Source organism: Paramormyrops kingsleyae, chromosome 5 (genome assembly GCF_048594095.1).
Source record: "Paramormyrops kingsleyae isolate MSU_618 chromosome 5, PKINGS_0.4, whole genome shotgun sequence".
Lineage (NCBI taxonomy): Eukaryota > Metazoa > Chordata > Actinopteri > Osteoglossiformes > Mormyridae > Paramormyrops > Paramormyrops kingsleyae.
The window spans coordinates 2877652-2905511 of record NC_132801.1 but is presented as its reverse complement, the minus strand read 5'-3'; the positions used below and the strand labels follow the sequence as shown (position 1 = coordinate 2905511).

At 53.8% G+C, this 27860-nt stretch overlaps 1 protein-coding gene across 1 annotated transcript; it reads left to right on the top strand.

The window, feature by feature from the left end:
- Positions 1 to 469: 469 nt before the first annotated feature.
- On the top strand, positions 470 to 21938 carry LOC111837652 (rho GTPase-activating protein SYDE1). Its single transcript, XM_023799890.2, has 9 exons — positions 470 to 573; positions 676 to 3635; positions 12928 to 13728; positions 15767 to 16666; positions 17416 to 17645; positions 17731 to 17857; positions 18553 to 18734; positions 19913 to 20183; positions 20342 to 21938. Exons 2-9 carry the CDS (start codon positions 3551 to 3553, stop codon positions 20845 to 20847), a joined length of 3102 nt encoding a protein of 1033 aa, XP_023655658.2. The 5' UTR covers positions 470 to 573; positions 676 to 3550; the 3' UTR covers positions 20848 to 21938.
- Positions 21939 to 27860: the final 5922 nt, after the last annotated feature.

Sequence of the window (27860 nt, the reverse complement as noted above, 5' to 3'; positions counted from 1 at the left end):
CATTGGGGACATACGTGGGCGGGGTCACGCGTCCGCCGGCTGTTCCTGAGTGTGCTGCCAGCTTCCCACTTTCTTCTCTTCTTGTTTATCCTTGCGACGGTTAAATGCTGACATGAGAGTAACAATAAGACACGAATCGCTAAAAAGGGGAGACTGGGAGCTTTTGGAGTTTCGCGCCGTCAAAGGAGCAGGTTCTGCATGGAAACTTGCCGAAGCCTTTGAGAAGCCTGGACAGAAATGTGGTCCCCAGCTTGGCAAAGTCAAAATTCTGATGGGTTTACAGTGGGATTTAAGACTGATTAATGATTATCTCAAACTCAATGCGCCCATCCGCCCTACCTAATAAAACAGCCCAAAAGCAGCAAAGCTGTAAGCCTGAGGGATGCAGTCCAGCCCAGTCTGACCGTGTCCCCGGTAGCCGGCGGAGTTTGCAAGCTGGCGCCGATCCAGGGCACAGAGCCGGTAACATCAGCAAGTCAGCAGGCTGCTCGTGATAGACTCTGCAGCTGGCTTATAACAGTTACTGGAAGAACTTAAAGAAGTGACGACAGCACAAATAGTTGGAAACCTTAAGTATTCTTCTATGTGAACGATAATAATAAACATATATTCTGCGACAAATTCTATGGAGTATTCAGACCAGCGACATTGTCATAGGTTTTCCATTTATTTCAGGTGGCAAGTATGCAGTATATACAAACTGTACTTCGCCTGTGTTGCGGTCGAGTTATGGCGGATCTGGACACATTTTGAGGTGGGTTCTGCTCGGAAGCTTGGAAAGTCGTGAGTAAACGTTTCCTGATGCCTTTCCAGGTGCCCGGCAGCCGGCTGGCTCTGCGTCGCTGAGCGGCGGGAACTCTATTGCAAACCCTCTGTGGCAGAAAGGAACGTATTGCTCACCCTTTGCACTTTCGGCTAGTTATCTACAAGTCTAAAACAGCTTCAGCTGTCATTATGTTGAGTATACGCCAACGTTTTTCACTAATAGACTAATTTAAACCACAACATTATGGTTGTTTTTATTTTCAGTACTAGAATAATAATTCACATTCTTCCTCAGTTAAATGTTCATGCAGACTTAATTACTGAATGTTTTGTTACAGGCGTTTCAGTGGCATAAAATGGTAAACATTAAGGAGGATTACGATAATGTCGGTGGAATGCGACTACGATCGAACGGAATCTGTTTAATGTACCGCCAGAGGGCGCTGTCGCACAGCTGAACTTGCTCCCTACTGACAGCCTCGGAATCTGGCCTGATAAAGCAGCTGCGCTGCCTCGCCACTTGGAAGCGACCCAAAAGTGTAGAAACCAGAAAAAGCCCCCATCCTCAGCACATCCTCTTCCGCTTCCTGAACATCAGGCAACAATGTAACATAATGCGCCAATGCATCGATTCATAGCAATTCATTCATGTCGATATTAAGGCGATGATTTAACGTCTCCAGGAAATCCATCTGACCATTTACGGACAAGTCGAGTAATTACGCTTTTCAGCTATGCTACTTAAGTTTAATGAAGATCAGTGAATTATAAATCGGTATTAATGAATTACCTACCAAGCTAGAACACGGTTTATAATTCAGTTAGAGTTCTGTAATGTGTCACATTGACGCTTGAAATATTCAATAACACAAAGGTATTTTCTCAAACACACACATAACCAATTTCGCGCCCCCTCCCGTCCTTTGTTTCCTCTATAAAGATACCCCCCCCCCCCCTTTTTTTTCTTGGCAGCAAACATGTTTTGCTTCGGGCTGAATTTCCTTGAAATTATCTCACACTCACGAACGCGGTCTATTTCTGGCCTTAAACAGCGGACGAAGAAAAAAATAAATAAAACAAATGTTGGTGTGGGCGTGGCGGCATATGGGGCTGTTTGGGATTATATTTGGGAATAGAGGGAGACAAGGTTAATGTCACCAGTGTCACCGCTGTCATATCCTGTGTCTCACACGCACTTCTGTCGTTAAGTGTTACCTCTTACTGCGCCGCCTCTGACTCAGGGGGCCAGATTAAACCGGACCTCCATCCATCCCCTCAGCCAGCATGTGAATTCCTGTTCAAAATGTAATTAGCTATTTGTGTAAGTTTCACGGTCGGAAAGACGCGCTAATGATCACAGCTGTCACTCCGTTGCGAGGTCAATGAAAACTCTGCGGCCAGTGACCGTTATAAGACCAATGGGTGAAATTTCAAGAACAGTATCGCCCAGAATGTTATTTCTGTGGTTCATTTTCGCTCCGCACAAGGGTCGACATCTATTTGTCTTAATAAAATATAAGAATACCACGGCTAATTCAGATCTTAAAAGGAATTAGACTGCATTTTCAAGAAGAGCCAACTTAATTGTCCCACAATGTACTGTAATAAAATCCTGATACTTTTTACATTCTGGGGACATTTTCCCGTCTCCACAAGGGAAAATTCAATTTTACGATAATCTCTGAATGCAATCCAAAAAACAGCCAACATGGCCACAGAAGTACTGTATTGTGTTTGATTAATTTTATTTTAGTTAATGATAGGGCTCGGTAAGAGGAAAGGTTGTCTTTAGGGATATGCCCTTTAAGATGAATGGAGATTCCCCACAAAGATATAGATACCTAATCTCTCTCTTTCTCTGTTTGTGTGCACTGTGTGTGTGTGTGCACTCTGTGTGTGCGTGCGTGTGTGTATGTGCACTCTGTGTGTCTGTGTGCCTGCGCGCGCCCGGGGCACTCTGGTTCCCTCCTTGTACTGCGACATGCATTTAGCCTAATTGGCGCCTCTAAATCGCCCACCACCCAGCGCGTACCGCCTGCTTTGTGAGCCAAGCTGCCTGGGACTGACCACAGTACATCGCGTTAATTAGCTGCTCTGCCGGCCAGTCATTCAGGGTGACCCTCTTTACCATTTTTACGGCCAGTCCGAATGAATTACCCTGATAAAGGGTTTAACCGAAAGAGCCTGTGGGAAGCGTTGCATGTCCTTTCCTCGGCGGCCGATGTCGGTGTGCAGTGCATGTTCTGGGTGACTTTCTGAGCTACAAAGTGGAACGGGCCCCATTGAAAGGTTCAGCTGTTTTTTCTGTATTAATTCAGCTGCGGATCTTTTTAGTGTGTAATCGCGGGATTCTTGAGACCATTAATTGTTTTCGTTAAATGTCTGAGATAAATTCTCGATTTTAACGTTTTCTTTTTAAAATGTCAATTATTATTCAAGTTTAGCCCACGCTGGGAAAAACATACTTAGCCCTAATTATACAAGATCTGGGGAATTCTGAACTACAGCTCCCATAAACGCAGGATCACTCTGGAGCCCCTTTCTCTGCTGGAGGAGGTTTGAAAAAAAGTTTGGGAAAGAATCCCTGGAATTTGTTTCCTGTGAAATTTCTCCGGGGGAACGGGACAGGCGGAGCTGGCTGCAGAGGCATGGAGGCGCAGGGAGACGCTGCCTTCCCCGACACGCCTGCGTCCCATGTGCAGATCCGCGGCGTTCGGCTCATCTAACAGCGGCGGCGTCTCCTTCTCTACATCCCGATCGGCGCAGCACGTAGGGCGCTCAGATCATGGCAGAACCTCTGCTGAAGAGGACTTTCTCTCGGCTTCGAGGCAGAGACAGATCCCGGAGGAAAACAGACCCGAAGCCTGAGGGTAAGTGTGATGGGCAACATTACATGCGTTAATTATATACAATTTATAATAAGTTAATATAGTTAATGTTGTAATATTTAGTACATTACGACCGACAATATAGCAACCAGTGTATCAGACATGAGAAAAGAGCATCGAAATATAGCCTAGTTTTCGAAATCTGTTTTTCGTTCTGCTGGGCACTTTAGCACAGAAGGGCATTCCAAGTATTTTAATAATTATTATGATTCATATTAATAATGTTTTGTTACTGTCCTCTTACCTGCATGTTGCCGTATGCATTAAATGGGAACGTAGTCGTTCGCCGTACAAACATATTTGGTCATTTTTAATAATTAACATGACAGTGCCTACGTGCCGTTGGGGAATGGTAGCCTTCCAAAATAAAACTTGTGTTGCAACCGGGACAGCGAGCCGTCACTGTGCGTGTTTACATTTTCCGCATTCATGTCGCTGAAGCTTGTCGTGCAACCATGAAGTGCCACTTTCACACGGGGCCGAGGTGCTGCAGAGCCCAGCGCTGGGAATATACCCCGTACCCTTAGCTGCGATAAGGAGACGGACACGCGTCTGTCTGCAGATATGCCCTCCTTACATAAGTGAAACGTCCAACTGCCGGAGCCGCTGCTCTGCTTGGGAGGGGCCTCCTCCAGATACCTGTCAGTCGGACGTTGGCCTGTAATTTAATCGTGAACCAGCCATGTGTAGCTAATAAAGTGCGAAGAGCAGATGAACATGTATCAGGTTTATTTTATTGTATTATTTTGCTTCAGCTTGGCTTCCGACTTATATAAAACTTTCCCCGTGTCTCAGTACGTTGACACATCAGTAAACCAAACTGCGGCCGTAGCCAGACTCCACCAGCATGCAATGTGCTGCTCCTTCGGGTCCCCGGGCCAATTTGAACGGGGACGCCGTATCCGCGCTGTGCGCGCCCCTCGTGAACCCGCTTCAGAAAGGCGCGCGCGCTGACGCACCGGGTAGTATAGTAGCTGGCGATGTTGGCCAGCTGAAAGGACCACTGTGATATTTTTTCCTCTACTTCTCTTCTTATAACTTTTTTTCCACAGTGTGGTCTCTGTATACCATTCCTGAAACGCCCCTTTATGTCAATACATAGACCTGCTTTAATCATATAGTCTTGGTTTGTTGTTTTTCTTACTCACTCTGTAAGTTTGAGTGCTGAATGTTGAAACTTTGATTAATGCCACTTCTGTATTCATCTGTTGGGTCATACTATTGGCCTGTTTGTTAGGATGTGTTGACTTGTGTATTTTTAACAGCTTTTATATGTATAAAATGATAATTTATTGTCATAATGTTACTTGCCATATCATATTTGACACGATGTCTGTGCTGCTGAACACAGTGTATGAATGCTGATGTTTACACAGTGTTCAGGTTCCAGGCACCATGAGGCCGATGTTGGTCTCGCAGTAACACCCAAGCTAGTTAGTAGCGGTGGAAAGGTCATGTTAGCGCTTTGGGATGGGGCAACATTATTCCCGATGATTCTTGCTTGAAACCAAACATTCCGTCATGTAGACCGGAAGTACGCACTAAACGAGTTGGCTAATCCTCTGCATTGCTGCGATGATGAAGCTCCCACAGTGGAATTCTTTAGTTTTCACACACCCCCTCGTTGTCTCCCTCGAGACGTACAAACACACATGTGCAGTTGAGAGCTAAGTTAGAGGTCTATCACAGGGTCAGACATTTACCCGGCAGCCTTTGGCATTTTTTTGGGGGGGGGTTTGGTGCACCTTCTAGGCCGGGGTAGGCAGCCACTGCAGGTCATGTGACTGGCACCCTGATGGGCCTATCATTATGCTTGTCACTGTAAGTGTGCCGATGGCGTAGCAGGCCACGTGGGCCTGTCATCAAGGTGCTTGTCACCTATAGTCTGCCGATGGCGGAGCAGGCCACGTGGGCCTGTCGTCATGGTGCTTGTCACCTATAGTCTGCCGATGGCGTAGCAGGCCACGTGGGCCTGTCATCAAGGTGCTTGTCACCTATAGTCTGCCGATGGCGTAGCAGGCCACGTGGGCCTGTCGTCATGGTGCTTGTCGCCTTCAGTCTGCCGATGGCGTAGCAGGCCACGTGGGCCTGTCGTCATGGTGCTTGTCGCCTTCAGTCTGCCGATGGCGTAGCAGGCCACGTGGGCCTGTCGTCATGGTGCTTGTCGCCTTCAGTCTGCCGATGGCGTAGCAGGCCACGTGGGCCTGTCGTCATGGTGCTTGTTGCTGTCAGTGTGCTTCTGGCGGAGCAGGCCACGTGGGCCTGTCGTCATGGTGCTTGTCGCCTTCAGTCTGCCGATGGCGTAGCAGGCCACGTGGGCCTGTCGTCATGGTGCTTGTCGCCTTCAGTCTGCCGATGGCGTAGCAGGCCACGTGGGCCTGTTGTCATGGTGCTTGTCGCCTTCAGTCTGCCGATGGCGTAGCAGGCCACGTGGGCCTGTCGTCATGGTGCTTGTCCCCTATAGTCTGCCGATGGCGTAGCAGGCCACGTGGGCCTGTCGTCATGGTGCTTGTCGCCTTCAGTCTGCCGATGGCGTAGCAGGCCACGTGGGCCTGTCGTCATGGTGCTTGTCGCCTTCAGTCTGCCGATGGCGTAGCAGGCCACGTGGGCCTGTCGTCATGGTGCTTGTCGCCTTCAGTCTGCCGATGGCGTAGCAGGCCACGTGGGCCTGTCGTCATGGTGCTTGTCGCCTTCAGTCTGCCGATGGCGTAGCAGGCCACGTGGGCCTGTCGTCATGGTGCTTGTCACCTATAGTCTGCCGATGGCGTAGCAGGCCACGTGGGCCTGTCGTCATGGTGCTTGTCGCCTTCAGTCTGCCGATGGCGTAGCAGGCCACGTGGGCCTGTCGTCATGGTGCTTGTCGCCTTCAGTCTGCCGATGGCGTAGCAGGCCACGTGGGCCTGTCGTCATGGTGCTTGTCGCCTTCAGTCTGCCGATGGCGTAGCAGGCCACGTGGGGCCCTGATCAGATGGTTGTTTTAACTCTGCCTGTAGTCTCTTTCATTTTCATTTTCTCTCATTTCAGCTTCTTTGTGGAAATATGTCCTCCCTCACCTCACTGCTTTACAACATCATCCTGCTCTACTCTTGCCCCCCCCCCAACCACTCCTTGTTATGCCTAAAATAGGGACAGAGGCTGGCAGACTGTGTGTGTGTGTGTGTGTGTGTGGTCCAGGTATACATTATATTATGGGGACATTTGGTCACCACAATTTGATAAAAACTTGTAATTTTTATGTTTTGGGGACCATTTTTTGGCCTCTGCAAAGGGGAAACTAAATTGTTATTAAAATCTGTGACTGCATTAAAAACCCAAAAGTCTCATATTTTGTTTGGTTACTTGTGGTTAAGGTTAGGGCTGGGTAGGGGTTAAGGGTGTCATGGTTTTGCCCATAAAAATGAATGGAGAGTCCCCACAAAGATGTGAGTACAGGTCTGTGTGTGTGTGTGTGAGAGAGTGTGTGTGTGTGTGTGTGAGAGAGAGTGTGTGTGTGTGTGTGAGAGAGAGAGTGTGTGTGTGTGTGTGAGAGAGAGAGTGTGTGTGTGTGTGTGTGAGAGAGAGAGTGTGTGTGTGTGTGTGAGAGAGAGAGTGTGTGTGTGAGAGAGAGAGTGTGTGTGTGTGTGTGTGTGAGAGAGAGAGAGTGTGTGTGTGTGAGAGAGAGAGTGTGTGTGTGTGTGTGAGAGAGAGTGTGTGTGTGTGTGTGTGAGAGAGAGAGGGTGTGTGTGTGAGAGAGAGAGTGTGTGTGTGTGTGTGAGAGAGAGTGTGTGTGTGTGTTAGCACCAGATGAGAAGCCCCCTGTATCCTGCACACTTCTCTATCTGCAGAATCGCTTCATCTTCACCCCCCCATCTCTTTGTCTCCCTCCTTCTTGCTGTCATCTGCACATGCTGGTTCCCTCACCATTCCCTCACAAACCTCTGTCGCCTGAGCCGGTCTGTGCCCCCCCCCCCGTCTGAGTCATTAACGGCCTTCGCCCCCCCGGATTCACCGAGGACAGAGGTGTGGTCACTCTCAGCCCCTCGTGGTATTAACACAGTTTCTGGGTCTGAACCCTTAATGTTCTGGAGCTGCCCCTCATGTGCCCGTCCCGCACACGCCGCTCCCCCCCCCCCACGCCGCTCCCCCCCCCCACGCCGCTCTCCCCCCCCCCCCCACGCCGCTCTCCCCCCCCCCCCCCCCACGCCGCTCTCCCTCCCGCCACTCTTCCTGCCTTTCAGTTGGTGAGTATTTTCATTTTTATTTTTTATTTTACTTCCCCTTCCTGTACGGCCTGCTAGATCGCCTACAGGAGCCATTTACGCTTTCTCTGTATAATTAGGGATGTCTTGGGACAAAAACTCGTAAACAACAGATCTTCTTGGGCTGATATCAAGCAAACTTAATTTTTTCTAAAACAAGGTCTTCAGACAGAACATAAATAAACTGAGAGAATTAAAGACAAGCTTGTTTTTCAGCAAGTATCAGTGAGAACAACAAGAACATGCTGCTGTTCTTCATGTTTGCCAGGGTGGTTCATGATCAAGGAAACCTGCTGATAAGTACCGCGGTGCTGTACCGTCGTGTCAGATTACCCAGTGCCTGAGCAGAGTACCGCGGTGCTGTACCGTCGTGCCAGATTACCCAGTGCCTGGGTTGAGTACCGCGGTGCTGTACCGTCGTGTCAGATTACCCAGTGCCTGAGCAGAGTACCGCGGTGCTGTACCGTCGTGTCAGATTACACAGTGCCTGAGCAGAGTGCCGCGGTGCTGTACCGTCGTGCCAGATTACCCAGTGCCTGGGTTGAGTACCGCGGTGCTGTACCGTCGTGTCAGATTACACAGTGCCTGAGCAGAGTACCGCGGTGCTGTACCGTCGTGTCAGATTACCCAGTGCCTGAGCAGAGTACCGCGGTGCTGTACCGTCGTGTCAGATTACCCAGTGCCTGAGCAGAGTACTGTGGTGTCCTGTCACATGTCTCCAATGTTATGGCAGAGTAGGGTTGGGTCCAGTTACTCCAGTGTTAGGGCAAGGCACCACAGTGTTGGGTCAGATTACTGTTTTGTATGTTGGGTAGCATCTGCCCACACACACAAATTATGACATCATCTCTGGGTTACCGGCAACCAAGAAATGTCCATGTATGGTCATTGGGAGCATTGCAAATTACATGCTGCTGTTCCCTCCAAATCAATAATGGCCGCTTTTTAAATTTGTCACAGAGAGTTTCGGCATCTCGTGTCTGCAGTGCCAGGGGGAGGCAGGCGGAGAAACGAGGGAGAGAAGCTTCATTTCTTGTTTGCGATCTCGGAAACACAGCGACAGCAGAAGGAACCAAAAGCACTTTTAGGAGGTAGATGTTACTGGCTATTAACTGTCAGCTGCCGCTGGTAATAAATGAAACTGAGTAACAACAGTAAAGTAAACAGCCAATCTTGGTGTTTTCCTGAAGTATCCCCCACTATCAACTGATCAGCTCAGCAAAAGGGTTCCTGCAAAACGACTGGTCTTCCTGAAATGTTGAGCTGATCTGCAAGATAGTGGTGGACCCCGTGTGTCCCGCCTGTTTTTGTGTCCGTATCGACTCTATTAAGATGGCGCTCTGCCTCTGGGCCGACAGATTTTGCCCCTGGTGACTTGAGGAGAGTCAGTTTTTCATGAGAATTTCTATGGTGGTTTGTGGGGTGCATTCTGGGAAAATTTCTGCACATCTCAGAGGAAGCCTGCAAAGGCAGGCGGGTCAGACCACAGCTCTGCCCAAAGCACTTAAATATTTTAAGTTTCATTTATTTCCATTTTTATTGTTGTTCCATTAGATTTAGGAGTGACTTTCAGAAGGAGGCTTCTTCATGGCCTTGCTCTTAGTCTGGTCGCTGGCGTGGTTTCACCCCAAACAGCTATTTCATTATTTGACTGAGGCTTTCTGGAGAAGATTCTGGTCAGAGTGCTTAGCCGTCGCTGCAGCCCGCGGGTTCCTGGTATGTGTACTGGCCAGGGGAAGGTTTGGACCCTGGAGATAGGGGAGGCGGGGGGGCGGGGTGACACCGGGGAGAGAGGACTCCATTTTAGGCTTGTGTACCGTTTGTCTTCTGGGTTTCCAGAACATTCTTACTGCCCTCTGGTCCCCCCCCCAGTTGGAATGGTCGGATCGCATTGTACATTTTGAACGCTAAACCAAAGTTACTAAAAAATGCTTAACTAATGAAATTTGAAATTTACACACTGACTTTATTCATTGAAGCAGGGAAGGGGAGCCAGCGGCCAGGCCTCCTGCTCACAGAGAGACTCCCGACCCCCCCCTCCGGCGCGACCTCAGCCGCACTTCTGTCACAAAAACCTTTTAATTCGGAATGTAAACATTTGAGTGCGGCTATTGGCCGGTGCACATATTTCCAGACAAACCAATTTGAGAGTTACGACACACACACACTCACATACACACACACACACACACACACACACACACACACTCACATACACACACACACACACACACACACACACACACATACATACACACACACACACACTCACATACACACACACACACACTCACATACACACACACACACACACACACACTCACACACACACACACACACACACACACACATACATACACACACACACAGGTGTGTCGGGGTGGAAGGGGCAGTTTGAACTAAGACTGAGTATTTGTAAGATACAAGTCTGTGTTATGTTGTTTGGGCGCTGTGATGAATAGTGAATGGGGTGGTGTGTGTGTGTGTGTGTGTGTGTCTGTGCACGCGCGTTTGCTGCCCCCCTCCAGCTGTGGGGGGGCTATAGGACAGGCCGCTCATTGACAGCCCCCCCACCCAGGCACAGCCCTCACAGAATCAGGCTGTTTGTTCCTTCTCTATCTGCCCCCCCCAACCCCCCCCAGCACGGGATGAGCCCCTCTTCCTCTCAGTTTGGAATGCATTCTGAGAATCCGCAGGGGGGGGGCAGGCTACACAGGCCATGCTGATTAATGAGCATCGGGGACCGCTCTGGCCTGGCTGACATTGCCTGTGTTTCTGTACGGTCAGATAGTGCATCAGCGCCGAGTAAATTGCCCCCCCCCCCCATGCAGCTTGGGGGGCAAATCGTGGGGTCTACAGTCGCTTGTAGCCATGGATCCTGGTGACCCAAACAGCAAGATCAGCAGGGGGCGCTCACACTCGGGGCCATGGGATCAACAGCGGGCGCGCACACTCAGGACCATGGGATCAGCAGGGGGCGCTCACACTCGGGGCCATGGGATCAGCAGGGGGCGCTCACACTCGGGGCCATGGGATCAGCAGGGGGCGCTCACACTCGGGGCCATGGGATCAGCAGGGGGCGCTCACACTCGGGGCCATGGGATCAGCAGGGGGAGCTAACACTCGGGGCCATGGGATCAGCAGGGGGCGCTAACACTCGGGGCCATGGGATCAGCAGGGGGCGCTCACACTCGGGGCCATGGGATCAGCAGGGGGCGCTCACACTCGGGGCCATGGGATCAGCAGGGGGCGCTCACACTCGGGGCCATGGGATCAGCAGGGGGCGCTCACACTCGGGGCCATGGGATCAGCAGGGGGCGCTCACACTCGGGGCCATGGGCACAGTACTGTCCATGTTCCTGCTTCCACACACGTGTTTGCGCAGACAGGCCTCCATGGATGGATGGATGGGTGGAAGGCTGTCTATTGGCCGGCAAACAGCCAGACAGGCAGGGACACAGCGTGGTGACTCAGGCCGTGCCCCCGGCCGGATGCAGCTCGCATCGGGACACGCGAGTCACATGCAGGAACACGAGGAGGACATCCAGATGTGCAGAGTGTCACGGGAAGAGCGGCCACCTCCCCCGCGCCCCCCACCTCGCCTTCCTGCTTCTCTCTTCTCCTCTCTCCTTCTAGCCTGACTCTTCCTGTAATCTTGTCTTTTTGCTTTTGTTGACAAATATGGTTCTCATTTTATTTACAATATTTCCGAGGCAGGATCCGAAGTTTGAGTACAAAAGTTCAAAAAGTCTGTTACTCTTCTCAAGCTGGCCTTGCTTTTTATTGTTCTGTACATAAAGCCTTCATTTGTTTTAAACACTCATATGAATTGAAATATAATAATAATGCAACTCGAGCTCCATGAAGTTCATAGTTTTGTAGTGCCACCGTGAAATGCAGTGTGATTTTTGCCAGACGAGAAAATAACTCTCTGTATTTGGTTGTGTTGATCCATGGTGCTGGCTAGCAGGGCTGCAGAATGAATCCCAAGTCAGTCCATTTGTCTCTGTGTTCTGGGGTCCAGCACACTTCACGGCTCTCTCTGAAAACCTCACCATGGTCTCATCACTTCCTACATCTAAACGACCAAACATCTCCAGAACCATTTCATTAACTAGCCTGAAACATATGGCATCCCGTGTGGGGATTTGTGCTAACAGCTTTCTGGCTGTGATTAAAGGTGTGTGACCTTTACCCCATGCAGCTTGGGGAGGGTTATCGCTTATTATCGCTTATTATACGGTCTGTCCACACCTAGTAAAATAAAATGACAATTAGCAATCGTGCTAATCATGTAGTAAGTAGCAGGTTATCCTCCACGGCCAGAAGGAATTTGCTGTCAAGGAATTCATCTGTACGAGATCCAGAAAACTTTCCCTAAACCTCTTCAGAAACAGTTTCAGTTAACCATTCTTGTAACTAGTCCCTCCACTAGATACATTACCATTCCTGTAACTAATTCCTGAACTAGATTCATCACCATTCTTGTAACGAGTCTCTCAGCCTGATGTCTGACCGTTCCTGCCTTGATCTTCTCTTAACCGCTTCATCACTCCTATAGCTGTTCTCCAGCTACCTTCCATGCTTGTGTCTCTCGTTTCTGTCTTGCCGTGGCAACAGCATGACCTTGAACCTTCCGGGGCATTCGGCAGCACCGAACGCTGCCGTGAGCCTTGCGGGGTCAGAGCGGAGCGGGATCGGAGCGGCGCGGGCAACTGGCGACAAGCGGCCTTGGTTTACTGAAGCTGCCGGCTGGTTATACAAGAGTTTGGATCCAATTCTCCTCTGTTTCAAAGCCTGAGGCTGCGGAGTTTTAAGTTTAATAGGCCCATGCTTAGCTATATCAAGATTAAATGAGATACTCATTGTGCTTATTTTCATTGGTTAATTGCAGCAAATAATTACCCACGGGCACAGTTACTATTATGCATTAGTGCATTTATTTATTTCTTGCAAACCTCAAAAACAGGAAAAATGGAGATGGCAGCAGTTGTGATCTTAACAATAGAAATAACATCCGTCGTTTGCCTTCCCAGACATCCCGGGGAACAACAACGTGTCATCACCCCCGGCAGAGGTCGAGGCCCCCCCATCTCAGCTGGTGCAAGACTCTGTCAGACGGGGGACCCAGATAACCGTGGCCAAGAAACAGAACTGGGCCAAGCTTCCCTCGCTGTCGTGGGACCCCCCTAGCTCAGAGGGACCTCACAGCCCAGCACCCAGAGCCCAGGACTGGGAGAACAGCTCAGGAAAAGCCCAGGTCTCACAACAGGCCTGGAGCCAGAAGACCCTAGTGGAGGATGGCCTGGAAAGCAGACATTTTGAGAGGGAGCTTGGGATCTGTGGGACTTCCTGTCAGACCTACAATGCAGGCCTTCCAGAGCTCACCCGGTCAGTGGGGGCTTGTGTTTCCTCCAGCGTTGTAAAGGTCTCTGGCCAGGGGGCCTACCTCCAGAGCCTGGAACGCAGCAGCCGTGCCTGGGTGCTCTCCAGCGGCAAGCCCCACGTGGCGGAGGAGGTGTCTTTCTCCCTCCCCAGCCGCCTGACGGAGTGGAGGCGAGGGGTGGATGGGGAGAGCAACATTTGGTACAACCCCATCCCGGAAGAGGAGGACTTGCGAGGTTTTGGAGGAGGAACGGACAGAGTCGACTACGGAGACCCCTGGAAGAGGAGGGACACTGAGGCATCATGGGAGAACCAGAGGGATGTCCAGGCCGGGGACTGCGGCCTCCCAGCGGAGAGGCGGGGCAGCAGTGGCACACAGGGGAGCCCTGGGAACCCCCCCTCCAAGGACATCGCCGTGGAAACGGCCTCAGCAGGCAGGAGGGAGATCCCAGGTACGGGTTCCGCAGCTTGGTACCATGACATCCTGGGCGGCTTGAGGCCTGACTGGGGGGCTTCAGACCCCACTCTTTTTTTTTCTTAGCCCCCCTGAAAAAGAATTTTTCTAAAACCATTTAGCAGTTAGTAGCATATACATTTTGATACATTTTGATACATTTTGTACCCAAATGTAAGCACAGGGTTTAGCTTCCCTACGGGTGAAATGCTAGAGTCGCCCCTGCAAACATAAACAACATCTAATAATCAGGAACAATAAACCAAAAAATAGTCAACAGTAACTTACAGGTGATGTACATTACCATGCAGTATGCAGTAACATGAAAGTAGGACCCCAAGCTGCTGAGATGAAATCCTCGTGACCACGAGGATGCTGGTGGGCTTCTGCTTCACCTGAAGGCAGATCTGATGTCAGTGAAGACGTCCCAGTGCAGATACTGCCGCCTTTGCGTTTGTCGTGTTCAAAGCCTGGTTCCCAGCAGTAGCGTCGGCTGTGCTGCTGTTGGCCTTCTGTGCTGTTGTTCTCAGTCGCATCCCAGCTTCGGACCCCAACATGTGGCGCACTCGTGTTTGGTCGTGGCGCTGGTGACGCGGCACAAAATCGAACAAACGTCAACCTCCTGCGGGTCTCTCTGCAAACGAAATCATGCTTCAGGAGGTGAATTTCGTAAAACGTGACGCCCGACGGAATGTTCTGAGCGTTTCCTCGGGACACCTTCGCTCTCTGAGCCGATGGCTCGCTGCCGTGTTCCAACGGTTCCGATTTTGTTCCCCATTGTGGTTCTTGAGAGGAACTCAAAGAACGTCTCAGTGTCCAGAGAAAACACAAAATCCATGGGGCGGTGGGGAGTGTGGTTTTATAGCGAGTTCCACAGTGGCCTCAGCATTTCTGGCGAGGGGCGGGCCGGCGATGAGGCTCACCTGGCATCCCCTCCCAGCCGGCCGTGTTTCAGGCCCTCCAGCTGTCAGGCTGTGGAAAATAAATCGCTGGGCTATTAGCTGGCAGATGTGGCTGTCGCCGTCGCGCACCGTCAGCAGCGGAAAGCTCCGCCTGCCAAGGAATTCCTATGGCGTAAATCAGTTCTCTTCCCTGGGGAGGCCGGGGGCGCGTGGACGGCCGATCGCAGGCCACTGTCCCCTTCAAATAATCGCTGCTGCCGACCACAGACATCCGTCCGCAAGCAGCCTTCCCTCCAGACGCCCCGCTCATTTGCGCACTTATGGGGCAGCCAGGCCTCAGAGAACAGACTGCTTTTCTGCCTAAAGAAGGCCCCATTTATTTAGATTCAAGCTCGTCTACGTAAGGGTCTGGCACCCACACCCCCCGCCCCCCACCGCTGCTCCAGTTCTTTGCTCCCAGAGCCACACTCAAGCTCTCCGACGTCGCTGCACTGGTCGTCCTTTAAGGCGCACAGAAGGTGTCTCTGAATTGCAGTTTTTGCTGTAGCTTTGTGGTAGTGGATATGTCCTGTTGAGAGACCTGAATGGAGGGTGTCCTCACCTTGCGGCGTCCAGAAAGGACTAAACAACAGCTTTAGAATGTTGATTCTTATATCAGTCTATGTCCTAATTGTTAAACTGTTTTAAAGTTTTAAAACTTTCACGAAACCAACCTTCTGTTGAGTTAACCATCACTCCTGGGTATGTTACTGCAGAAACTCGCTTCCCAAGGGTCCCACTCGGTCATCGCTATGGTAACCTGGACCTTTCCTATCTTTGTACTTCGCACTCTGACACACGCACTGCAGCTGGTGTCCGCTTCGCTCTTCACTCATTCACTATTCCGGTATTCGTTTAAAAAGGGCTTTAAAAGGTAAACTGGACTTTTTTAGCGCCTCCTGCCAGTTTTGGATATACACCCCTGCAAGTGCAGCTCTCTCTATAAATATCCCCGGAGTCATGATCAAACACAGGTTTCGGCTGTGCAGACGTCCGCTCGCGAGTCCCGTTGTGGGGCTGCTCTTTCTCGCCATTAATTGCACATAATGACCCTCCGTCTTCATCCTTTGTTTTTTGTCATTTTTTCCCCCTCAGATCTGGCCCAGCCGGAGGCCCAGGTGCCGGGGGCCGCGGCCGGGGGTGTCTGCACCGCGCAGGGACCCTCGGACAGCCCAGGGGCCCAGAAGAAGGGGGGCGGGGGCAGCAGCGTCATGGACAGGATCAAGTCCCCCGGCACGGTGCGGCGTCTGTCCCTGAAGATGCGCAAGCTGCCAGAACTGCGGCGGAAGCTGAGCCTGCGCTCCTCGCGCTCACAGCGGCATGGCCAGGGACAGGGCGGGGCTGGGGGCGGGGGCGGGGCCGGGGGCGGGGCCGGGGCCGGGGCTGGGGGCAGCTCCCCGCCCGACGCTCGCAAGGAGGCCTCCAGCAACGTCATCAGCCGCTATCACCTGGACACCAGTGCCCCAGCGCGGCCGCAGCGCTGTTCCTCTAGAGGGCGCTCTTCCGGCAAGGTCGGCTACCTGAGCGACGGCGACTCCCCCGAGCTCCTGCCCAAGCAGGGGGCCCCACCCTCACCCCAGAGCACATCCCCGCCCCCTGGGGAGGCGGGGCTAGACCCCGGTTCCTTCCAGCCGTACCGGTTGTCGGAGCAGCCGCGCTGCGCCCAGCGGGTGTCCGGGCTGCTCACAGTGCACCTGCTTGGCGCCGACCAGCTGTTCCGCTCGGCCCGGCCGGATGTGGCCCGCGAGGTGTTCTGCGCCATCCAGGTGGACGGCGTGACCCGGGCTCGCACGGCGCTGCTCGTGTGCCGTGGGGCCGCCCTCCCGCTCAATCACACCTTCAACCTGGAGCTGGAGCGCGCGCGGCTGCTCAAGCTAGTCATCCTGGCCCCACAGCCCAGCTCCCCCCCCGCCAGCACCCCCCAGGCCCCCGCCACCCCAGCCCGCAACCGAGTCTGCTGCCTGGGGGCCGTGGCTATCCCCCCACTCTTCAGAGGTGAGCCGTTCATTTCAGCTTCATGGTGCCTTGGTTAAACCCAACTTTAGCCCAGAGTTGTGAGGAAACTGCAAGGCGGCAGAGGAGAGAGAAAACCAGTTGCACTGGCCTCCAGGGGGCGCCGTGTGCCTGTGTGTGTGTGTGTGTGTGTGTGTGTGTGTGTGTGTGTGTGTAAGGAGAAGCAGGCAGTACCAATGTTTTTTACAGGGTTATGGTGACGTGGAGACCTATTGGCTGTGAAGCTGGACGAATCGTGGCAGTGTGTGGGGGTGGGGTTGTGCAGGAGGGGCCTACACCCATCACTGCAAGCTGATTGGATCAGAGCTTCAGCTGGATTGTTCAACAGATGACTGCAGTAACGCAGCGATTCCTAGAGGTGGCGTGTGTGAGGCCATCATTCCCCTGGTGAACAAACAGAGGCCTTTTCAGAGAGTGGGCGGGGCGTTTCTGTACACGGTGCGTTAAACGCACCTCATTACATCACACACTCGTATTTTTAGTTCTACGAGCTGCTTGGGGAGTGGCTGGTGTTCAGTCTGACTCGCAGAGCCGCGTGGGTGGACCTCAGACGGCTCTCTCCCGGCTTTCCGGCATGTTCCAAGCACTCAGTCTGAACTAATTGTTTCCCAAGTTTAGTCAATTTGGCATCTCAGCGTTCAGCTGTGGTTTCTTTCATGGGGGAGGGGGTTAGACCAGGATTAGACTGAAACTCCAGTGACCACTTGGTAATCTTTCCCCCCCCCCAGCAGGCTCACGCTCACAGCAGCTGTGTGTGAAGCTGGACCCGCGGGGCCTCCTCTATGTGAAGCTGACCCTCCTGGAGCAATGGGAGCCAGCCCCCCCACGACCCAGCGACCTCCAGCCAGCCAGCGTGTTTGGTGTGGAGCTGCGCCACCTGGTGGAGAAGGAGGGCACTGCGCTCAAAGTTCCCCTGTTGATCCAGAAGAGCGTGGCGGAGATTGAAAAGAGGGGACTGAAGGTGGCTGTGTGGGGCTTGGGACAGTGTCCCTCTATTGGTGACGGTGTACCTATGCGTGCTCATCGCTGACCTCTGGCGCCCCCAGGTGGTGGGCCTGTATCGTCTCTGCGGTTCGGCGGCCGTGAAGAAGGAGCTGAGGGACGCGTTTGAGCGGGACAGTGCCACGGTCACTCTGAACGAGGAGCTCTACCCGGACATCAACGTCATCACCGGTCAGTCTGCACTCGCCGCCTTCCTGCTAATCGGGGGCGGGACAGGCCAGCCCACCCCCCTGCGATATGGTACGACCCAGAAGCATGTATCATTTGTCTGGGGAGGACTTTAGCACAAGGGGCATAGGAGGGGGAAGCCAATGAATGTGCTGGTCACCTGACTGTGCCCCACCCCGGATGCCCACCCTCCCCAGTGAAACTGAAATGCAAAGGAAAGCTGACAGCAAACACCCAGCTTTGGTGCTTTAATTAGTGTTTTTTTTTACTTTAAAACAGAAGCGCTTAACTTTGTGGAGATGGAGTGTAATTTTCCAGCCTGGCATTCCAAGGCAGTTACGGAAGCTTCTGGTCTCCAGAGGCTCTTGCTGCCTGCATCTGCTTACCGTCTGACATAGGCGGCCGGCCGCCGGCTCCGTGGGGCACCTTGGCAGCACGGCCGTGTTAGCGTTAGCGGGAAAGCTAGCGCCCGCATTCCCGTCAGCGACGCCGGTCGTTACCATGGAGACGGCGTCCAAATAAAACACGGGTTAAATGATTATTCTTCCTGGGCCTGTATGTTTACAATCTAGTGGAATGGATGTTATGTTCCACGCATCTTCGGTAGCTGACTGTGTTTGTTAGAATATTCTCTGACTGCGGGGGCCAGTGTCACTCCCGGTGCTGTGACCTTCCCCGCTCACTGCCCCCTCCCCCAGGCATTCTGAAGGACTACCTTCGCGAGCTGCCCTCACCGCTCATCACGCGCACGCTCTACGACGTGGTGCTGGAGGCCATGTCTCTGCGGCCGCCCCGTGGCGCCCCCTTCAGGACGCATGTGGACCCGCAGCAGCCCCAAAGCACGGTGGCTCTGCTGGAGTGTCTCCCGGAGCCAGAGAAGGTCTCTCTCATTCTCTCTCTCTTTTCCCTCTCTTCTTCCTTTCTGGCCCTCGTTCTCATTCCCTCGCTCCCTCCCACTTTTGCCGTTTATTTGACAGTAACCGCATTCAGTCGCTGAGTCAAATATTAACGGAAAATTATTGACAACAGTCTCACAGCTGCCAGATGTGGCTCTAGCCTCAAATATGTCAGATTTATTTATTTATTTGAAATATTTTTTCCATCCCAGTCCTGTTGGAGATCAGGGTGCACTGAGGGTAGTGGGGGTACTGGGGGCCTCGCGCTCACTAGTGTGCCCTCCCTCTGTCCTGAGGCTGTGGAGTTTAACCCCATGCCCCCCCCCAAGAGAGCTATAAATCATTGTCAGCCGTTTGTGTTTTATTACAGCCAATGCCTATTAAAAATTCTGTTAACTGCTGTTTTGATTCGTTAATTTGAACAGAAGGTTACCTGCTCTGGAGATTGGGCTGTCAGATGGGGGACAGTTAAAATTTCTAGTCATTGCACAAGAAAGATGGAAATATTCCATCCATCCATCCATCCATCTATCTTCGAGCTGCTTGTATCGGCCATAGAAATGTCAGGCTTCTCTCGAATATAATGGGAGTGAATGACATTTGAATATAATGGGAGTGAATGACATTTGAGTTTAATGGGAGTGAATGACATTTGAATTTAATGGGAGCGAATGACATTCTTTCTCTGGTGATTAAAGAGCCAGAAAAATACATTAAACCACAACATCTCTGAAATCATGACTCAGTTACTGAAGATAATCTACAGAATTTGTAGGGAGCAGTTTAACGAAGGAACTATTTTCTTCTACCGAACTCCACACAGCCATCGTATCACTACCATCGTATCACTGCGCTGAAAATAGGAGCGCGAGCTGCCCGGCGATATTCCTACGCAGTGATATGGTAACTGGGTCATGATTTCTGGTACGATTTCTGGTTGAATCATTTTAAACTTTTCCTCATTCTGATGCACTCCTTTGATGTTTTGATGTTCCTGTTCCTCATTCTGATGCTCCTCTTCCTCAATTTGACCCATCTTCCTCATTCTGGCACTCCTCTCTGACGCCCCCTCTTCCTCACTCTGATGCTCCTCTTTGGCACTCCTCTTCCTCCCTTTGACACTCCTCTTTGCCCTGATACCCCTCTGCTCTGGTGCCCCCAGGCCACGCTCACCTTGCTCCTGGACCATCTCAGTCTGGTCGCTTCCTACAGCCACAGCAACCGTATGACCTGCCAGAACTTGGCAGTGTGCTTCGGACCCGTACTGCTTGCACCCAGCCAGGAATCCTGGAGACCCGGGGCCCCGGGGGGCCACTCTGGCACCAGCGCCCAGCGAGGGGGCCGGGGGTATTCGCACGGCGAGGACATCACCAGCGCCGTGGACTTCAAGAAACACATCGAGGTCCTGCACTACCTGCTGCAGCTGTGGCCCAGTGAGTGTGTATATATGTGTGTGTGTGTGTGTGTGTGTGTGTGTGTGGGGGTGGGGGGGGGGTTGGGGGTGTTATGCAGCCCCTGGTCCATCTAGGCTGTGTCCCATGATTCCCTGCTTCCTCCTCCTTTGACCCTCTCCCTCGTCTCCCTGCCTCAGTCCCTGTTGACCGGGCCGTGGATGAGCCTCCCTCCAAGCCCTCCACGTCTGGACTGGCCCCGCCGCATGCTGCCCGCACCGCCTCCCAGGATGCCCCACGCCAGCGGGGCCCACGCCTGCCTCTGCGCCTGGAACTGCCGCAGGAGGTGGTGGTGTCCCGGCGAGGGCGGGGCCGCCTGGAGAGCCCCCCCTGCAACAGGTACGCCGGCGACTGGAGCATCTGCGGGGGGGACTTCCTGACAAGCGCCGAGGCCGACTACGACGAGGTGGCGGGGAGCGACAGTGAGGAGGACGAGGAGGAGGAGAGGAGGAGGCGCGAGCAGGAGGCCTTAAAGAAGGCCAGCTGGGACCCACCAGGGGGCATCTATGTGGACAACTTCTCCCTGGAGACTGAGGCACTGGACCTGGACGCTCCCTTCACCTGCCGGCTGAGTCTGAAGGACTTTGACACTCTGATCTCTGATTTGGAGAGAGAGCTGGCCAAACAGATCAACATCTGCCTCTGACGGCCGCGGGGAGGAAGGACACGGAAATGCTGATCATTCTTTCCTTTTTTTCTTTAATGCTCTGTTTGAAAGACCAAAGACGACAAGCAATGATTTTTGCTTCAATCGGTTTATGTATAGGCGTATATTAATACTGCCGCCATTACGTGGGCACTGTCTGCCGTCACAGTATGTAACTCTGTAATTCCAAAGAGTGTCTCTGACAGGTAATTGAGCTCTTACATCAGGTTTGATTAGCGTGATATGAAGCGGTTTCCTTTCATTCTGGACAATCGACATTAATAAGCTCGTAAAAAAAAACTCATATTGACAGCCATTAATTGCTTCAAACACCGTCTCATGCCTGATCTGTGCATCTTAGGTACATTGCGTGTTTTGTAACGTTGTCACTACATTAGCCTTGTTTATTTTTTTTCCGGTTAATCTTTCCTTAAGGCTGAGAGACGCAGGGCACATTCTAACCGAAGTGAAGGAGCCCTTTCTGCCGTGCGTTACACCAGTGGGCACCATCTTGTTTAGATTATTATTCAGTATTTATCAGCCGACCTGAAGGCCGCGAAGCTCCTGCACACACGCCGAGCAGGTCGCTGCTCGCACTCACTCCCCCGACTCCCCGACTCACCAGACTATCGACTATTTTGCACTTTCGTACCAGACCTTTTGTAAGTTTTGTACTTGCTGCTTATTGTAATACAGTATGACTTTTTGTAACTGTTATTTGAACGGTTCCTAGGCACGGTACGGTATTTGCCCAACTGTGACTCTATAAACCAAAGAAGGAATTCAACAGCCATATGTGTTGGGAGGTAATTCCTGTCCCGCGTGTGAAACAGCAGACCTTGTCTTTGACGGGACAACGCCAAGCATTTCTTTTGGGTCGACTTTCGTGTGACTTTTGTGTAATTTGTTTGTATTTTGTTTAGTTGTATAAACAGTATTACTTGATGTTGCACATACAACAAGCACTTGTCTTATTTTCTATATCTGTAAATGTTTCTGTGTGTGTCAAAATGGGGTACTGTAACATGCCATACAGTGTTATCTACCAAAAATTACAGTCATCAAAAAATAAAGCACAGTATTATATTTAAGCCAGAAGTGTTTTTCCTGTCCGTAACAAACAACATGTGCATGTTCTTCAACTCCTCAAATAAATTCTAGGTATATCTAGGTTTTATTTACTTAAGGTCTGTGCCTTTAAAGTATTAGCAAGGGGCCTATATTTAAAAATACTATATTATTCCTTAAATAATAAAACGTGTTTCTGCTTATTACTGCTTTTGGGTATATTCATAAGACAAATAAAAATGTTTTTAAAATGAGTTAATTGAGGACATAGATAAAAGGCTTTCAGACAATGTTAACCAAAGCCCGCCTTACACTCTATTCTCTGCTTATTGTCTCACTCACAGCCTGCATGAGGTCTGGAGACTCGGACTCTACAAGCAGAGCACAGCCTCCGTATTTCTCCTCCAACACTAACGTCTCTCTTCTCTTTCCGCAAAAGCCCCCTTCATTGAGACTGAAGGATGATGGATACTTCTGCGCCGAATCGAGCCAGAAGCGACGCTTAGGGCTACCTGCAGGGAGGAGACGGAGCTCCCAGGCCAGCTTATATGCCTAAAACCCACTGCAGCGTCCAGTATCTGCTGCCTCATGCCTTTACGGGCTCCCAGCACATCCAGCATGTGCACGATGCTCATCAGTTAACGTCGTAATCAGCCGAGGGAAGTGGAGCCACTATATATTTCGTTTACTGCTGCCCCCTGCTGTTTGACGGTTACCCTACGACATATGAAGAGGCTTATAGACATACCATTCCTTCTTCTTGCTATCAAGTTCAGGGTATTTTAATAAAATAACCATTTTTTCCAGTAACTTTGACGGCTTGGTCTGAAACTTCTGAATCATTTACGATCAATGTCAGCTTCAACAAAATCCCAGTGCATGTGAAACATTCTGTAACTTCTATTGAAAACATGTAACAAATGTATTGAAATGCCAGTTCATCCAGATCTATTACAAAGAGTGTCTTTAAATAATGACATGCTGTTGCTTTGGCCCAGACCAAACAGCAGATGGCGAGGTCGGTGTGGGGCAGCTAGAACTCCTGCCCCGGTCCAGGATCCTCATGCTGATGCTGCGAAGCCTCCTCTCCAACACTAGGAGTACAAACAGCTTGTGTCCAGGGTGCTTTGCATCCCATAGCTGATAAAGGGATGTCAGTTTGGTCCCTATAATGTTCTGGTCGGATCCCACAACCCTCTGTATGGCCTTATTGTGATGCAGTCTCAGCCACTGACGGTGTTCCATCCCCCTGTATTAACATGCAGGCAATGCAGGGCTGATATTGGGTACAACCGCCCGCCCCCCCCCCCCATTACCCTGCCAGTTTGTCACCAGGAGATCCAGTTAATACATCCTTAGGTGTCTGTAATCTGACTAATGACCTAAAGAGCAGCGCGGTGGGGGATTCGGCTGTTATCACAGTGTTTCACTCATGGATGCTGAGTTTGTACCACATTTCATCATCCGCTGTGTAGATCAGCAGCTTCACACCTTATGTGTGATAGAATTAGCAGAGTGATTTTGTCAAAAAATCGTGCCTGAGCCTGGCTTTTCAATTGTAGACTTTTTCAGATAAAAGCCTGTGCGAGATGAATGTAATGTTCATGGAAACAGTCCTTTTACTACTGATTGTGGTGCTTAGATGGTGACTTGGAACTTTGGAGCTCTCCCTCCGCAGACTGGGGTCCGTGTGCGTTCTGCCTCCGCAGACTGGGGTCCGTGTGCGTTCTCCCTCCGCAGACTTGGGTCCGTGTGCGTTCTCCCTCCGCAGACTGGGGTCCGTGTGCGTTCTGCCTCCGCAGACTGGGGTCCGTGTGCGTTCTCCCTCCGCAGACTTGGGTCCGTGTGCGTTCTCCCTCCGCAGACTGGGGTCCGTGTGCGTTCTCCCTCCGCAGACTGGGGTCCGTGTGCGTTCTCCCTCCGCAGACTGGGGTCCGTGTGCGTTCTGCCTCCGCAGACTGGGGTCCGTGTGCGTTCTCCCTCCGCAGACTGGGGTCCGTGTGCGTTCTGCCTCCGCAGACTGGGGTCCGTGTGCGTTCTCCCTCCGCAGGCTGGGGTCCGTGTGCGTTCTGCCTCCGCAGACTTGGGTCCGTGTGCGTTCTCCCTCCGCAGCCTGGGGTCCGTGTGCGTTCTGCCTCCGCAGACTTGGGTCCGTGTGCGTTCTCCCTCCGCAGACTGGGGTCCGTGTGCGTTCTGCCTCCGCAGACTTGGGTCCGTGTGCGTTCTCCCTCCGCAGACTGGGGTCCGTGTGCGTTCTGCCTCCGCAGACTTGGGTCCGTGTGCGTTCTCCCTCCGCAGCCTGGGGTCCGTGTGCGTTCTGCCTCCGCAGACTGGGGTCCGTGTGCGTTCTCCCTCCGCAGGCTGGGGTCCGTGTGCGTTCTGCCTCCGCAGACTTGGGTCCGTGTGCGTTCTCCCTCCGCAGCCTGGGGTCCGTGTGCGTTCTGCCTCCGCAGACTTGGGTCCGTGTGCGTTCTCCCTCCGCAGCCTGGGGTCCGTGTGCGTTCTGCCTCCGCAGACTTGGGTCCGTGTGCGTTCTCCCTCCGCAGACTGGGGTCCGTGTGCGTTCTGCCTCCGCAGACTTGGGTCCGTGTGCGTTCTCCCTCCGCAGACTGGGGTCCGTGTGCGTTCTGCCTCCGCAGACTTGGGTCCGTGTGCGTTCTCCCTCCGCAGACTGGGGTCCGTGTGCGTTCTGCCTCCGCAGACTTGGGTCCGTGTGCGTTCTCCCTCCGCAGACTGGGGTCCGTGTGCGTTCTGCCTCCGCAGACTTGGGTCCGTGTGCGTTCTCCCTCCGCAGACTGGGGTCCGTGTGCGTTCTGCCTCCGCAGACTTGGGTCCGTGTGCGTTCTCCCTCCGCAGACTGGGGTCCGTGTGCGTTCTGCCTCCGCAGACTTGGGTCCGTGTGCGTTCTCCCTCCGCAGACTGGGGTCCGTGTGCGTTCTGCCTCCGCAGACTGGGGTCCGTGTGCGTTCTCCCTCCGCAGACTTGGGTCCGTGTGCGTTCTCCCTCCGCAGACTGGGGTCCGTGTGCGTTCTGCCTCCGCAGACTTGGGTCCGTGTGCGTTCTCCCTCCGCAGACTGGGGTCCGTGTGCGTTCTGCCTCCGCAGACTTGGGTCCGTGTGCGTTCTCCCTCCGCAGACTGGGGTCCGTGTGCGTTCTGCCTCCGCAGACTTGGGTCCGTGTGCGTTCTCCCTCCGCAGACTGGGGTCCGTGTGCGTTCTCCCTCCGCAGACTGGGGTCCGTGTGCGTTCTGCCTCCGCAGACTTGGGTCCGTGTGCGTTCTCCCTCCGCAGACTGGGGTCCGTGTGCGTTCTGCCTCCGCAGACTTGGGTCCGTGTGCGTTCTCCCTCCGCAGACTGGGGTCCGTGTGCGTTCTGCCTCCGCAGACTTGGGTCCGTGTGCGTTCTCCCTCCGCAGACTGGGGTCCGTGTGCGTTCTGCCTCCGCAGACTTGGGTCCGTGTGCGTTCTCCCTCCGCAGACTGGGGTCCGTGTGCGTTCTGCCTCCGCAGACTTGGGTCCGTGTGCGTTCTCCCTCCGCAGACTGGGGTCCGTGTGCGTTCTGCCTCCGCAGACTTGGGTCCGTGTGCGTTCTCCCTCCGCAGACTGGGGTCCGTGTGCGTTCTGCCTCCGCAGACTGGGGTCCGTGTGCGTTCTGCCTCCGCAGACTTGGGTCCGTGTGCGTTCTCCCTCCGCAGACTGGGGTCCGTGTGCGTTCTGCCTCCGCAGACTTGGGTCCGTGTGCGTTCTCCCTCCGCAGACTGGGGTCCGTGTGCGTTCTCCCTCCGCAGACTGGGGTCCGTGTGCGTTCTCCCTCCGCAGACTGGGGTCCGTGTGCGTTCTGCCTCCGCAGACTGGGGTCCGTGTGCGTTCTCCCTCCGCAGACTGGGGTCCGTGTGCGTTCTGCCTCCGCAGACTGGGGTCCGTGTGCGTTCTCCCTCCGCAGGCTGGGGTCCGTGTGCGTTCTGCCTCCGCAGACTTGGGTCCGTGTGCGTTCTCCCTCCGCAGCCTGGGGTCCGTGTGCGTTCTGCCTCCGCAGACTTGGGTCCGTGTGCGTTCTCCCTCCGCAGACTGGGGTCCGTGTGCGTTCTGCCTCCGCAGACTTGGGTCCGTGTGCGTTCTCCCTCCGCAGCCTGGGGTCCGTGTGCGTTCTGCCTCCGCAGACTTGGGTCCGTGTGCGTTCTCCCTCCGCAGACTGGGGTCCGTGTGCGTTCTGCCTCCGCAGACTTGGGTCCGTGTGCGTTCTCCCTCCGCAGACTGGGGTCCGTGTGCGTTCTGCCTCCGCAGACTTGGGTCCGTGTGCGTTCTCCCTCCGCAGACTGGGGTCCGTGTGCGTTCTGCCTCCGCAGACTTGGGTCCGTGTGCGTTCTCCCTCCGCAGACTGGGGTCCGTGTGCGTTCTGCCTCCGCAGACTTGGGTCCGTGTGCGTTCTCCCTCCGCAGACTGGGGTCCGTGTGCGTTCTGCCTCCGCAGACTTGGGTCCGTGTGCGTTCTCCCTCCGCAGACTGGGGTCCGTGTGCGTTCTGCCTCCGCAGACTTGGGTCCGTGTGCGTTCTCCCTCCGCAGACTGGGGTCCGTGTGCGTTCTGCCTCCGCAGACTGGGGTCCGTGTGCGTTCTCCCTCCGCAGACTTGGGTCCGTGTGCGTTCTCCCTCCGCAGACTGGGGTCCGTGTGCGTTCTGCCTCCGCAGACTTGGGTCCGTGTGCGTTCTCCCTCCGCAGACTGGGGTCCGTGTGCGTTCTGCCTCCGCAGACTTGGGTCCGTGTGCGTTCTCCCTCCGCAGACTGGGGTCCGTGTGCGTTCTGCCTCCGCAGACTTGGGTCCGTGTGCGTTCTCCCTCCGCAGACTGGGGTCCGTGTGCGTTCTGCCTCCGCAGACTTGGGTCCGTGTGCGTTCTCCCTCCGCAGACTGGGGTCCGTGTGCGTTCTCCCTCCGCAGACTGGGGTCCGTGTGCGTTCTGCCTCCGCAGACTTGGGTCCGTGTGCGTTCTCCCTCCGCAGACTGGGGTCCGTGTGCGTTCTGCCTCCGCAGACTTGGGTCCGTGTGCGTTCTCCCTCCGCAGACTGGGGTCCGTGTGCGTTCTGCCTCCGCAGACTTGGGTCCGTGTGCGTTCTCCCTCCGCAGACTGGGGTCCGTGTGCGTTCTGCCTCCGCAGACTTGGGTCCGTGTGCGTTCTCCCTCCGCAGACTGGGGTCCGTGTGCGTTCTGCCTCCGCAGACTTGGGTCCGTGTGCGTTCTCCCTCCGCAGACTGGGGTCCGTGTGCGTTCTGCCTCCGCAGACTTGGGTCCGTGTGCGTTCTCCCTCCGCAGACTGGGGTCCGTGTGCGTTCTGCCTCCGCAGACTTGGGTCCGTGTGCGTTCTCCCTCCGCAGACTGGGGTCCGTGTGCGTTCTGCCTCCGCAGACTTGGGTCCGTGTGCGTTCTCCCTCCGCAGACTGGGGTCCGTGTGCGTTCTGCCTCCGCAGACTGGGGTCCGTGTGCGTTCTGCCTCCGCAGACTTGGGTCCGTGTGCGTTCTCCCTCCGCAGACTGGGGTCCGTGTGCGTTCTGCCTCCGCAGACTTGGGTCCGTGTGCGTTCTCCCTCCGCAGACTGGGGTCCGTGTGCGTTCTGCCTCCGCAGACTTGGGTCCGTGTGCGTTCTCCCTCCGCAGACTGGGGTCCGTGTGCGTTCTGCCTCCGCAGACTTGGGTCCGTGTGCGTTCTCCCTCCGCAGACTGGGGTCCGTGTGCGTTCTGCCTCCGCAGACTTGGGTCCGTGTGCGTTCTGCCTCCGCAGACTGGGGTCCGTGTGCGTTCTCCCTCCGCAGACTTGGGTCCGTGTGCGTTCTCCCTCCGCAGACTGGGGTCCGTGTGCGTTCTGCCTCCGCAGACTTGGGTCCGTGTGCGTTCTCCCTCCGCAGACTGGGGTCCGTGTGCGTTCTGCCTCCGCAGACTTGGGTCCGTGTGCGTTC